This window comes from Abramis brama, assembly GCF_963993115.1.
Source record: "Abramis brama genome assembly, chromosome: 14".
In the NCBI taxonomy this organism is placed as follows: domain Eukaryota; kingdom Metazoa; phylum Chordata; class Actinopteri; order Cypriniformes; family Leuciscidae; genus Abramis; species Abramis brama.
This window is the reverse complement of record NC_139976.1, coordinates 3,817,423-3,831,838: the sequence shown is the minus strand read 5'-3', so window position 1 is coordinate 3,831,838 and position 14,416 is coordinate 3,817,423. Positions and strand designations below refer to the sequence as shown.

At 35.3% G+C, this 14,416-nt stretch overlaps 2 protein-coding genes across 5 annotated transcripts in view; both read right to left on the bottom strand.

The window, feature by feature from the left end:
- LOC311096120 (uncharacterized protein) overlaps positions 1-14,416 on the bottom strand; it is an 85,307-nt gene that overhangs the window by 3,309 nt on the left and 67,582 nt on the right. The gene's annotated exons all lie outside the window — the stretch shown is intronic.
- Positions 4,135-14,416, bottom strand: part of LOC311096116 (uncharacterized protein) — a 130,755-nt gene continuing 120,473 nt past the window's right edge. The window contains exons 1-5 of one of the 4 annotated variants that reach the window (XM_084135087.1): positions 10,804-10,837; positions 10,151-10,230; positions 6,145-6,438; positions 6,013-6,048; positions 4,135-5,655 (exon numbers count right to left, since the gene is read on the bottom strand). In XM_084135087.1, coding sequence (XP_083991213.1) covers positions 5,396-5,655; positions 6,013-6,048; positions 6,145-6,438; positions 10,151-10,220 — 660 coding nt within the window. In that variant the 5' untranslated portion in view covers positions 10,221-10,230; positions 10,804-10,837 and the 3' untranslated portion in view covers positions 4,135-5,395. The other 3 variants (XM_084135089.1, XM_084135088.1, XM_084135086.1) reach the window with 3 other exon arrangements.

The following is a 14,416-nucleotide window of genomic DNA, read 5'->3' as shown; positions in this document are numbered from 1 at the left end:
ATCAAACTTATTGGTAATGTCACAAGAAAAACAATGGTGTGCTTGGTTTCAACGTAACTTTATTCGTTCATGAGTTATTTACAAGTTTCTGACCACTTATAAAATGTGTTCAATGTGCTGCCCATTGTGTTGGATTGTCAATGCAACCCTGTTCTCCCACTCTTCACACACTGATAGCAACACCGCAGGAGAAATGCCAGCACAGGCATCCAGTATCCGTAGTTTCAGGTGCTGCACATCTCGTATCTTCACACCATAGACAATTGCCTTCAGATGACCCCAAAGATAAAAGTCTAAGGGGGTCAGATCGGGAGACCTTGGGGGCCATTCAACTGGCCCACGACGACCAATCCACTTTCCAGGAAACTGTTCATCTAGGAATAGAAAACTCAGGGAACGTGCCAGCTTCAGTGCATAAAGAGGGAAACACATCATCATGTAGCAATTTCAAATATCCAGTTCCCTCTTTATGCACTGAAGCTGGCACGTTCCCTGAGTTTTTCCAGCAAGATGGTGCACCACCACATTATGGGTGCCAGGTCCGAGCATTCCTAGATGAACAGTTTCCTGGAAAGTGGATTGGTCATCGTGGGCCAGTTGAATGGCCCCCAAGGTCTCCCAAGGTCAGAAACTTGTAAATAACTCATGAACGAATAAAGTTACGTTGAAACCAAGCACACCATTGTTTTTCTTGTGACATTACCAATAAGTTTGATGTGTCACATGGCCCTCTTCCTATTGAAAAAACAAAAGTTGTATCCAAGATGGCCGACTTCTAAATGGCCACCATGGTCACCACCCATCTTGAGGAGTTTGCCCCCTCACATATACTAATGTGCCACAAACAGGACTTTAATATCACCAACCATTCCCATGTTATTACGGTGTATCCATATAAATGGCCCACCCTGTACATTACTACGTTTTTACAGTGTTTACCACTCGTTTATTGTTTTCCCCAGAACAACCATTACATTTCTAAAATAATCTGAACATTTCAGTGGCAACATTGAATTACAGTAAGTTACCTGCACCACATGCAAGTACTTTATTACTATGAACTTTCTCTGTGTGAAATTGTATTGTTTGACTGTGTTTTTTTAATAAGTTATTCTCTGAAAATCTTCCCTCATGCTCTCAAATCTCATTCATGTTACTCAGAAAAATAATATCACAGGTTTGGTTCACAAATAATGCTATGCATTTTTTCTTATATCTTTATCATTTGCATTTGAATATATGACATTTTAACTCTGAATTATAACTTCAAGTTTAGTCTTTTTCGACAAAAAAAAAAAGAAAAAGAAAAAGGAAAAGGCTATTATATGGCTTCAGAAGACTTACAACACAACCCATAACACATGAGTTGTGAACTCATTGATTATTTTTAGGATCTTTTCTGGGACATTTTTGGAGCTTAACCATTTTTACATAAATTGTTGCATTGAATTGAACTAGACAAGTGTACATAAGAATGGTTTCATGAATGATTTACACAATTTTTTTCTGCTTGTGTTTCATGCAGTGAAATTGAATGGTGACTGGGCTTGCATTATGCCTGAGATCTGCTTTTGGGTTCCACAGACAGAAAGTCAAACAGGTTTGGAACGTCACAAGGCTGAGGAAATTATTTAAATTTCACAACTATCACTTTAATAACCTTACTAACAGTAAATTTTGTACTTTGCAGGGATCTCGGTAAGCTAAAATACAAGTTTGAACAAGAATAAAAATCCTCCTGTAGACCTGAAAATCACTGAAGTGCCTGGACCATCCACCAGAACAGAGGAAAAACAAACGGAAAACGAATCTGCTGTACCTTTTCACTTTTCTAACTCTTGAAGTACCTCACACCAACTTGGTCCCATAGTGACATTTTTGACCACAAACGAAATTGCTGACCATGTAAATTCTTATTGAAATGACTGGAATTCACCAGTGAACATTCACAGAACAACAGATAATTGTACTGCACCTTAATACTGTTTCCAGGTCGAAGCCTCTACTTCTACTTCCTCTATCTTGTTTCATGAGAATACGCAACAACCATTTATGAACACTGTTGATTCAAGTCACACATTTAAGCTTTTCAAAAGCCATAGTGTACATTACAGTCTCCAGTCTAATGGCATCCCAGACTTCAACATTTTATGATTAAAAATAGCTGAATATCTAACCATCTAAGATTTCGGTATAGAGATAAAGGTTAGGATCATAATTTTCAGGAATATTACAGCACAATGAGTGCATATTAGCACTGTTTGTTTGTTTTTGGCATCTGATAGAGCTTTTGTACTTGGAAACAGTGATGTCAGACTTACCATCGGACTGAAACACAAATGTTTTAAAGTTAAGATGGACATTTTTAATTCGTCAAAATGTAATTTTTTTACATTGATTTATTTCGAGGAATATATGTGTTTCCATGCATTTTGTTGAGATGTCTTTTCTTGTTCTATTGTATATACATGGTTGATTATACATGTTGCTTATGTATTATACTATTTTTTTGCGTATTCATTGATATTAATCTATAGTTAACTTTTTTTCCCATGTGCATGGAAGTGTATGTATAAAAATGTATATCAAATATGTAATAAACAATTCTTATTTTGTATTTGGTTCAATTTGTTTATTATAATAGAAGTCAAAGGTAACCATAGTAACAACATGAAATTAATATTTAAAAAAAAAAAAATTGGTTCCTGGAGGCACCCAAAGTGGTTCCACACAGTGCCTAATATAAGAGTTCCTCAGGAAACCTGTGTGGTTCCTCAGAGAACTGCCCCTTTTTAAAGGGTGCCTAGAGGATCTACAGACGGTTCCGCCGGTGTGGCAAAGTGAAGAACCCCAAAAGGTTCCTCCAGGCACCTTTCATTTTTACAGTGCATGTTGCAAGGTTGGTTTTCCGCCGGGGAACGCTGGGGGTGTGCGGGAAAATTCACCATTCTCACCAGAACAGGTTATTTAACCATCCAAATGATTTCTAAACGGATTTATTACGTTGAAATAGTTGCCACGTTCCCCTTTAAAGAAATTGCTTTTTAAGGTCTACAACAAATGGCTGGTTGTGACTACATGACATTCCTCCAGGGTTAGTGACATCACCAACCCTAGAATTTACATAAAATCTGCCCCCTGAACACGATTTATAGATTATCATGACAGAATATGCTAATCAATGACTAGAAGATAACTACACATCAGCTACATAAATTCATCAACTAACCGTTCAGAAATGTCCTGTTGTTTCTAAATGTTGTCACTTCTTCTTGAGTCTCTCCATCTTTGTCTGACTCCGTTTTGAACATAAAAGGCTAAAAGTTTTAGAAATTTTCAGTGCATGTCTGTGTGAGGAGCTGCTAACACAAATGAACTCTTGAAGCTCCGCCCCCTGTGCCGGGAACAGCAGCTCATTTGTATTTAAAGGGGCACACATAAAAACGGTAACAAAAATAATCAAACGGTGACAAAAGATTATCAAAAATAATCCATCCGGCTCCACGGGGATAAACGAAGGCCTTCTGAGGGTAATCCGTGCGGTTTTGTCGTAAAAATATACATATTTAAAACTTTATAAACTAAAATAACTGGCTTCCGGTGGCGGTCGGTGCGCGTTCACAGCGATGGATGCTGGCGTATGACGTAGCGTAGGAAGCGTTGTGACGTAGAACGAACGTGACAGTGGAGCCAGAGAGCAGAGCAAAACAAAACTCAACGTTCGTTCTACGTCACAACGCTTCCTAAGCGACCGCCACCGGAAGCCAGTTATTTTAGTTTATAAAGTTTTAAATATGTATATTTTTACGACAAAACCGCACGGATTACCCTCAGAAGGCCTTTGTTTATCCCCCTGGAGCCGGATGGATTATTTTTGAGAAGGATGCATGCACATTTTGGGACTTCATCATTGTGGACCCCATTGCTTCACATTATAACCACTGAAAGATCTAAGACATTTTCTAAAATAACTGAAAATGTGTTCGTCTGAAAAAAGATTGACATATGCATCTCGAACGGCTTTAGGGTGAGTAAATCATGGCTTATATATCATTTTTGGGCGAACTATCCCTTTAAGCTGGACAATGACTTTCCTCTATCTCTGCTGTACAGCCGAAACAAACTTTGTTGCTTTATTTTCCTGTTATCACTGTAAAGCTGCTTTGAAATCAAACAATCTGTATTTGTAAAAAGCGCTATATAAATAAAGATGATTTGACACATAACAAATAAATAAGGCATACATTCAGATGATCTCTGTGCAGCCCTTCACCTGCTTTACTAGTTTTACTGGTAGCCGACTGTAATTTACCCATCATCATGTGGTGATAAAAAACTGTTCAGATATTCATCTTTAGAGAGTATTACAAGACTTTATTCATTTATTTGTTGTTTTAATAATAAAGGACAATGTACAAAGCCACACTGTTCACAGTATTAGAAAATTGCAGGTACAGAGAATGATAAAAGTCCAATTGAATTTCCTTACTTAAGGTATAACTTACCAAATACAAAACTGTCATTCATTATAAGCATTTCTGAAAGTCACAAAAAAAAGGACAAAACCAAACAGTTTGGGATTGTTACATTGTCTCTTAACGTTCACACACACACACACACACACACACACACACACACACACACACACACACACACACATATATATATATATATATATATATATATATATATATATATATATATATATATATACACACACACACACATTGATCAAAGAGATCAATAATGTACCATTATTTCACAGAAATCAATATAAAACAGAAACAGAGTTTTAAAACCTAGAACCAGAGTTATATAGTTCAGTAGTTTGAGGTAAAGCAGATAGTGTGTATGTACAGATATAGTTTATGGAGTTCCTATAAAGCTTTTGTCTGTTTAAATGTGATCTTCACATTTAAAGGGGTGGTATAATGCCGTTTTCACAAGATGTAAAATAAATCTGTGATGTAAATCTGTGATCTGTGATGAGTGTGTATGTGAAGTTTTAGCTCAAAATACCCCACAGATATTTTTATATAGCATTTATATAACATTTATAGCAGAATTTATGTAGCTTATGTGTAGTTATCTTCTAGTCATTGATTAGCATATTCTGTATTGATAATCTATAAATCACGTTCCCGGGGGCGGAGTTTATGTAAATTCTAGGGTTCATGATGTTACTAACTCGGGAGGAAGCTCGTGTAGTCTCTACCAGCAGTTTGTTGTAGTCTTTAAAAAGCGATTTCTTTAAAAGCAAATATCTCCCTTTGCTTTGAACTTTGAGTGTCGTAACTTTGCAGATGTTGTTTATGCTCAAACAGCAACATTACACACTAACTAAAGTTAGAAAAGTGAATAATCAACCACCCCAGTCAAACAAAACTCAATGCTTTCATACTGCAGTCAGTGATATTAGATTTTCTGGATTTTGCTCTTGGAAATTGCTGTTGTTATCTTCATGTTTATGGCGCAGAAACATCCTCTGGAATGGTGTGCTGTAGTTTGGTTTCTTTTTGTAAATGATTGTCATTATGATGATGATGAAGATGAAACAGCCTGTAACTGCAGCGATGACAGTGTTCTTAGATCCAAAGTCATTTTCTGATCCAGAACCCGCCACTGTTGTTAGTATATCTTGCTGTGCTTTTAGATCTGAAAAGGTGCAATTAAAATAATAGTTTTTAAATCATAAAGTCAACGTCAGCCTATCAAACATCAGTCAGTCAGATTCTCCACACAAACTTCACAAAGCATTTCTGCTGCTGAGAATCTGATCAAACTGATTTCTTGACACACAGACCAGATCTAAATATCTCTAATATCAAATATCTAGAGAGATGCATCTGTTTGGAGACCATGATCATACATACGTTTCCTTCTTAGACCTTAAACTCTAAAATAATTTATTCACAGGTGATTTTTAAAATGATAAATATTCTGACAAGAGACTAAACATCAGTTTTCTGTGTTCCATAAGTAACTCAATAATCAATGTTATATATTTCTTACCAGGAGCTTTAGTGTCAGGTTCAGGTTTACTGGTCTCTGTTAACAGATTTTATACCACTGTTAGTAGATTGAAAATAAAAGTACATTTACAAACATTTATTGAATTATAAACAACAGTATTATATACGGTACCTGTTATGTTCACAGTGAATTCAGCTGATCTCAGTCCTTGATTTGCTTGGATAAAGAATCTGAATTTTCCCGTCATTACTGTAGTTGGACTGAAGCTGCATGTGAAGCTGTTTCTCTGTTCACAGTCCAGAGGAAACTCTTCTCTACAGATTTCGGAGTCAGTATATTTATCAGGATATTGAAACTTATACAATTTAATGCAGCATGAAGAGTTCTTCAGAGAGACGCTGCAGGAGAAAGTTACTTCTTCACCCACAGTTCCAGTCACATTCTCACATCCTACACTGATGTGATCTGAAAAAACAAACAAACAAAAAAACAGAGTATATCATATAATACAGCAACTGAACAATAATAAAGATGTTTTTTTTTGTTTTTTTTTTACATCTTAGTGAACTTTTAACATATCAGACTTTATGTGTCTTTGTCCATGGCAATATAAACACACGGTGACTCTTTCACCTGAGAACCTGTTCATCAATAAAACCACTGCATTATGTGTTTTTGTTCATTAGAGTTTGAACAGGATTTAATATCTGGTAATGGGAGGGTCACATATTGTATTATTTACAATTAATTATAGCTTATATATTCAATAGTAATATATACACCACAGTCTCTGCACACAAAACCCCTGACTGTTTCTTTCAATCATGTGCATCAGAGTCAGTAGAGAAACACAAGATCATGTAGTCTTGACTGAAAATGTGATTTTCTGCTTCTCTGTATGAACACATTATTTTACTTGATAGAGTGTGACACTAATTCTAGTTAGCATATATAATATTATTGTTATATAATAACAAATATATGTTGATAATTGTATAATTATAAACAAAAATTAGCAGAAAATGCACTGCTCCCTGGATTTCGCTCTATTGTTCATAATTGTTCAAATAGTAAATCTGAATTTTAATCCCTGGAAGGATGAAATACTCAGAGTCATAAACACTTGGACTGACCTGGATACACTTGCAAAAGCAGCAACTTGTGTTATGATTATGGAATGCCAAAGCTGACTTAATTATAAATAAATAAATAAATACATAAATAAATATACAAAGAAATGTAAAAAAGCAAAAATACATAAATAAATACATAAATAAATATATAAAGAAATGTAAAAAAGTACAAATAAATGAGTATTTATAGTTTTATTTCCTTATTTATGTATAATTGTATTTTTTCACACATTTATTAATTTTTTATTTATACATTTATACATTCATTTATTTCCACATTTATTTATGTATATATGTTGGTAACACTTTACAATAAGGTTCATTAATTAACTACATAGTTAACATAACTAATAATGAACTGCACTTATACAGTATTTGTTCATCTTTGTTAATGTTAATTTCAGCATTTACTAATACTTTATTAAAATCTTGTTAACGTTAGTTAATGCACTGTGAACTAACATGAACAAACAATGAACAGCTGTATTTTTATTAACTAACATTAACAAAGATTATCAAAAACAGTAATAAATGTATTGCTCATTGTTAGTTCATGTTAGTTAATACATTAACTAATGTTTAATAAAGGAACCTTATTTACATACTTATATGTTTTTATGTCTACATTTAGTTATTTTCACATTTATTTATTTCTACATTTATTTATTTCCACTTTTATTTATTTCTACATTTATTTATGTCTACATTTCTTTGTCCGTATGCTAATGAGGGGGGCGTGTTTTACCTCAGACATCAGCAATGGAGCTCAGAGTGGCAGTGCTGAAGCTTTGAGGCCACAGTGACACCTTGTGGTGTGACCAAACAAAACGCAAGAGGTGTGCGGACAATATCACATTTTAAGTCATGTAATATCACCCTATTAAATAGGTATACATCATCATATATGTCAAGTTCTTAATATTAATCAGTTAATGCTGTACAACAAAACAAATTATCATCAAGTTATGTTTACCACAGGTTTTATTTAACATTAATCTCATAACGATTTTTATGCAATTGTATTGCAGTGTAAAAGCATTCTCCTCTGTATTAAGATTTTGACTTTTAATGACTTAATGACTTTTGTTAATTTTATTTTACTGATAACAGCCATAGTGCCTTATTATTATAATAACTGAGTAGTTTATCGATTAATATTAAGAACTTGATATGATGATGTATACCTATTTAATTTGGGGGTTTGTGGGAAAAACGCCCCTGGAAATCAATTTATAGGGGGAAATATCACCACGACCATGGGACGACAGGTGCTGTTTGAATGGGCATGATGATGCTTCTGTGCTCCAATGCGTGGCTTACTAGATGCGTTTACATGAGCCCCTTTTGTTTGATTTAAGAATAATTCCAAATTGATGACTTGTGATTAATCAGTATCTAAGAGCAGCATCTATGAAATATGGGTTGTGTTTTAAGCATTTGAATTGTCACCTGTTATGCATACGAAATTAGGAAACGCGAATGTAAACTGTGTATTGAGTCCAGGGCCGGCGCTAGCCATTTGGGTGCCCTAAGCACAAATGCTTGATGAAACATCTCGCGGCACGAATGTACCTACAAATAAACAAAACATCTCCAGTTGAACAGCAGAGCATTCATTTCATTCGTTTTTTAAATAAGAGGCGATCTAGCGCTGAAATGTGTTGTTTTTTTAAATCAACTGATCAAAGTGCTCGTTGCCGCTGCGATCAGTGGCGCGGATACTATGTTTGTTTCTGGCTCGCGCACAGCCTTCACTCAGACGCGCGCTTCAATCCGTTGTGGAGAGACTCTCTATTCGTTCCGGTACAATTAGAAAACAAAAAGCACAAAAAAAGTGTCCCTGCCTGATATACAACCACTGAAAAACGGTTTTGATGAGAAAAAAAAAAAACTATATAAGTGCGGATTAGAACTCAGAACCTCTGACACGCTTGGCAAAAATTCTACCCCTGGACCACTTAAGTACACGCTTTATTTCGTCGGATCAACATATAATAGGCCTCATTGAACTACCACTTAAACCCAATATTAACATGCTTTAGACATATTTTATTTGTTATTTATACTAGTAGCCTATTGTGATGATTTTTCACGACCCAGATTTTCTGGTGCCCCCCCAAGCACTTGGTGCCCTACGCGCAGTGCGTGATGTGCGTGTGCGGAGCGCCGGCCCTGATTGAGTCGCGTTTCAAACTCATTGTTTGCTTGCGTAGGAGTCAGTGAAATGTGCGCTGGTTTCTCTCTGCGTTCTGCGCTGGTGTGCGAGTCTCATCGACAATATACGCAAGCCAAACGCAAGCTCTTATTAGCCCTATCCACCGCATTTACATTGTTATTAATAGTGGATACTTTCATGCGCTTCCATGTCCAAGTGTCTGCTATCAGACCCGTTGAAGTGCAGTTTCTGTTCATGTGTGCTATGTGTGTTAACCCTATATAGTCTACCCTACATACAGTTAGGGTGATATTACATGACTTAAAATGTGATATTGTCCGCACACCTCTTGCGTTTCGTTTGGTCACACCACAAGGTGTCACTGTGGCCTCAAAGCTTCAGCACTGCCACTCTGAGCTCGATTGCTGATGTCTGAGGTAAAACACGCCCCCCTCATTAGCATACGGACAAAGAAATGTATAAATAAATAAATGTAGAAATACATAAAAGTGGAAATAAATAAATGTATAAATAAATAAATAAATGTGAAAATAAATAAACGTAGACATAAAAACATATACATAAATAAATGTGGAAATAAAAGTGGAAATAAATAAATGTATAAATGTATAAATAAAATAAATAAATAAATGTGTGAAAAAATACAATTATACATAAGTAAATAAAAATATAAATACTCATTTATTTGTACTTTTTTACATTTCTTCGTATATTTATTTATGTATTTATTTATTTATAATTAAGTCAGCTTTGGCATTCCATATTATGATATCTATTAATAAGTTTTTAACTTTTTTCTTCATTATCTTATATTTATTCCCTATTAAAAATTCTCACACACTCTTTCAGGGAAAGTTTATTCTCTTACCATCATCTGGACAGACAGCAGTAAAAGTCCAAACCAGAATGAACAGTTGCACTGCATTTACAGCATTCATGCTTTTGATTCTGCAATAGAAAAAAAAGAAAGTTTTTTTTCTAGAAAAGAAAATTGCATCAAGAGTGAAACTTAAAGAACAAGGACTAACAAGCAAGTGCTAGAGATTAAATTAGAGACGATTTATTATAAGCTCAGTATGTCATAATTTAATTAAATCATTTTGCGAGATTTCAAACAACATAACGAATCATATTTAGAGGGGTTGAAGAGACTCACGAGTGTAAAATACAAACACAATATTTACTACAATAAAGCACAGAGAACACAATGAAAAAGATCCATTCATAATAATATTGCTGTTGAACAGAGCCACGACAGAAATTGAATTTGATGACATAGCCTATCTATTGTATTCTCTGGCTGAACGCAAATACAAATAGAATCAACACCGTCACACTGATAAGACAAAATGATCACAAACACGCAGAAAAACAGTTTTCTAGCCTATTTAAAAATCTGCAAAATGTGTAAATCACATTAAATACAAAAATACCATGTACTGAAGATTTTCCTGTGGCTGGTTATGGATCAGCAAATATAAAGGATATTATTTTCCTGTTGAAGAGAGAGTTATTGCTCACCTCTGGTCTGTGTGTCTTCAGCGCGTGAGTTCACTCTGACTCTCTCTACAGCTCACTCTAGTGTATATAGCCTACAGGCTACTCAAATTTCACTTTCAAAATGAAAGTTCATTGTCGAGTCAGCAGTCGGTGCTGTCACTCACGACTTGCAAATCTCCCCTTCATGACACAATGCTGCAATTTTGCATTTCTATAAGTCAAATAATAGTGGAGATGTAGCTAAACATTTAATATTTAATATATTTATTAATATTAATTAATATAAAAAAAAGATCATAGCCTATTGTTTGTTTAAAATTCTCGTTTCCCTTTCTGTTTAGCTACCAATGTCATCGATGTGTTACACTATTTAATATGCAATGTCAATTTTTTTTCTTTGTGAGGCACATTGTTTAGTAAAGCTGCTTTTGAACAACAAAGTTATATTTAAAACAATTATATTCATTGGAGGAACCCTTATCCGCAAAATCTCTCCCTCATCAAAGGTAAACAGGGTTTTTAATAGTTTGCATCACCTCTACATACAGTCCTTATGTGTCAAAATATGCAGTGTGTCTATTTACCATCATTAAATACATCATACAAACAAGTCACAACTGTTGTCCCTCAAGCGAGGTGCTTCCCATGATGCTTTAGGGAAACTTTCACTGTAATAATCACTTTGGAATCCTTTTCTAAACTAGAAACAGAGTATCGCCCAAACTTTTCCATTCCTCCTCCTAGGCTCAAATTCCTGGCATCTGGACAGGCAATCTGTTCAAAAGCTTGGTTGAGCTAATAACAATCAGAGCCAGTGTGAGATGTCTGAGGCAGACTGGCAAATTATTGACACCTAACTGGTTTAAAATAAAGTCAAAACAATAGACTTACTGAGACGGAATGAAATCTTGTGCATCAACACTATAGTTTCAGCATCAACCACTGAAAAATACATTGGTCAAAGAGTAGCCTGCTCAACAAACATATAAAATGAGATCCAATTACATTACAATCATGCATTTAACAGACACTTTTGCCCCACAGTATCAACTTGAAGAAGCAGCAGTTGAGGTCCGAAGAGAAGAGAGCTAAGAGAGCTGATCTTGTGGTCAGTGATTTTTAAAGCATGAAGAGGAGGTTTTTCCACAGACCATCGATGTAGAATATTTGTTTTATTAAGACTTTTAATAATTCATTTAAAACATCTTTTATTTTTAAAAGATATAATTTAAACGTTTAAGATTATACTTTGAAATAAATTTAGCACTACCAAAACATTCACAATGTCTCATCCTGATCAATGAATAAAGCCCTCTGGCTCAGAGACCGACAGACGGAGCTGTGAGAGAGAAACACTCTGTGATTTCATATTATATATTTTATATTATAAGCAATTCATTTATATAATTTTAAAGAACAGAATGTCTTTCAACTTTAGTTAAATTAGCAAGATATTTATTTTATTTTATATTATATATTTTATATTATAACCATTTCATTTATATTCTTTTAAAGAACAGAATGTTTTTCAATGTTTTAGTTAGTCTGATATATACAGCATTATTAGAATACCTCTTTTTATCACTTCCACTGTCCCCAGCAATCCCACAGTGCTCTGGAAGCTCGATGGTGTTTTAAGCCCCCAATTGCTCCTTCCAGGCAGCTAACCCTAACCTCAACCTTAAACCTACCCATCCCCTCGCTTTATTTAGCGCTTGGAAAACACCGCTCTGAAATGTGGAGGGTGGAAGGGAGTGCGATGTTGATGATGGCATGTGACACACATCCTGATATCAGAGCTTAAAATAACCCTCATCACTTCCATTAGTATATCACACACATCCTGATGTCAGAGCTCAAACATAACCCTTATCACTGCCATTATATCAAAGTTCAAATATTAAACAATACATCCCCTTATACTCACGAGGTCATATACATATTATCCAATTATCCAATTATCCTATTATACAATTACACACAAGGCGGGGGGGGGGGGGGGGGGGGGGGTCAAAAGGTCAAACCCATCAATCATCATTAATTAAAAAACCATCAATCATTTTTGACAGGTGCCGTCTCTTAATAACTACTCACGCAGATTTAGTCATACGTATGGCACATATTGAGATTGGTTTGCAACCAATAAATCACAACCTTAAGAATGTACAGTATTCATATCAATGTGAAAACTGTAACAACATTTTTTAAACCACACTTTCTTTTTACTTAAGTTGGTACTTATACTGAAGTACTGCATCATGTTCAATCAAATTATGTTGCCAATATTAACTTATAAATCGCTTATCAATTTCTTTGCTGAAAAGGAAATTCTTGCAGTAAAGGAAATTGTTAATTCAGTACACATCCTCTATAGCTGACCTCAGGCAAACATGATTTTTTCCAGTTGCTGGATTATGTCTTCTTTGTGAGGTAACATGCTGTAAAGACCACCCATTGGCCCAACGACGGAATCCAATGGCCTGGGCGAAGGAATAATGCGTGTATGTCTTTTCAGCGCTCCAGTGAAGTTCACTTAATTTATTGGAATTTAGTTTCAATATTACTTTAGCTCTGCGCTTAATCTGACTCCAATTTCAAATGATAATCAAATTTAGATTGTGTTTCTTATTAGAAAATAGTCATAAATATTGATTATGAATTAATTTAGATCTTTGATTATTCTGAGTATCCCATACTTTCAATTATTCATTCACTAAGGGACCTGATGCCGCACAGAGTCACACGCCCCGGGTTTACGTGGATCTCCCGGACACAGCCTCGCCAGTCTGATCTTGGTCAGAGGGTGCAGGGTTTGCTAATACCTCTTAAGTCGGTTGCCTACTGCTCACACATACAAAAAAGTGTAGTTTATGGTGTGCCTACTGCTCCGTTCATATGCGCCTTTAGTTTGACCTATCCTGGACACAGAGCTACGGTAGCACCAGGCTCCTCATAAACTACTAAAATAATGATTTCAGAAAACTTCAGAATAAATCAAGATGTAACATTTATTTGTCAGGTAAAAATGTATCATGCCAATTACACAAGTAAATGATTAAAAGCCAATTCAGAAATAATAAATACATGACATCATTTACTCAAAGATGACTCTAAAAGTAAGCAATGTATTCCTGACAGAGGGATACAGTGGTGTGTGAGTGTTTTCCAACAGGAAAACACTGAATCAGCACTGTATGGGGGTCGTTCCTGGTTAGGGAGGGAGAGGGAGAGGGGGATGCTGAGATAAGAAAAGAGAAAAGTTTGGATAGGACAATGTCCTGTGCTCTGTTCTGTCCAGGGTGCGTGTTATGGCTTTATTGCAGGGTGAGTTTTGTCTTAGCAGGAAAATCAGTTCTTACAATTCAAAGAAGAAACATGGAAACATTGTTTTATATTCCATATACTGGTATCACGCATATTACTGTCCACCTTCTGGCTGTCATCTTCTTTTCTTTCAGATTACCAAGGCTTTCAAGTCCTAGCTGTCATGGACATAATTGCTGAGAGACACTCATCCTCATAGCCAAGTTACAGTTTAGACGTCCCGGGATTTACTGCCACATCTACTTGTTAATACTGTTTTGCTTTTAAATACATTACTAAAGTGTCTTAATCGTCTGTATATCACTCAAGC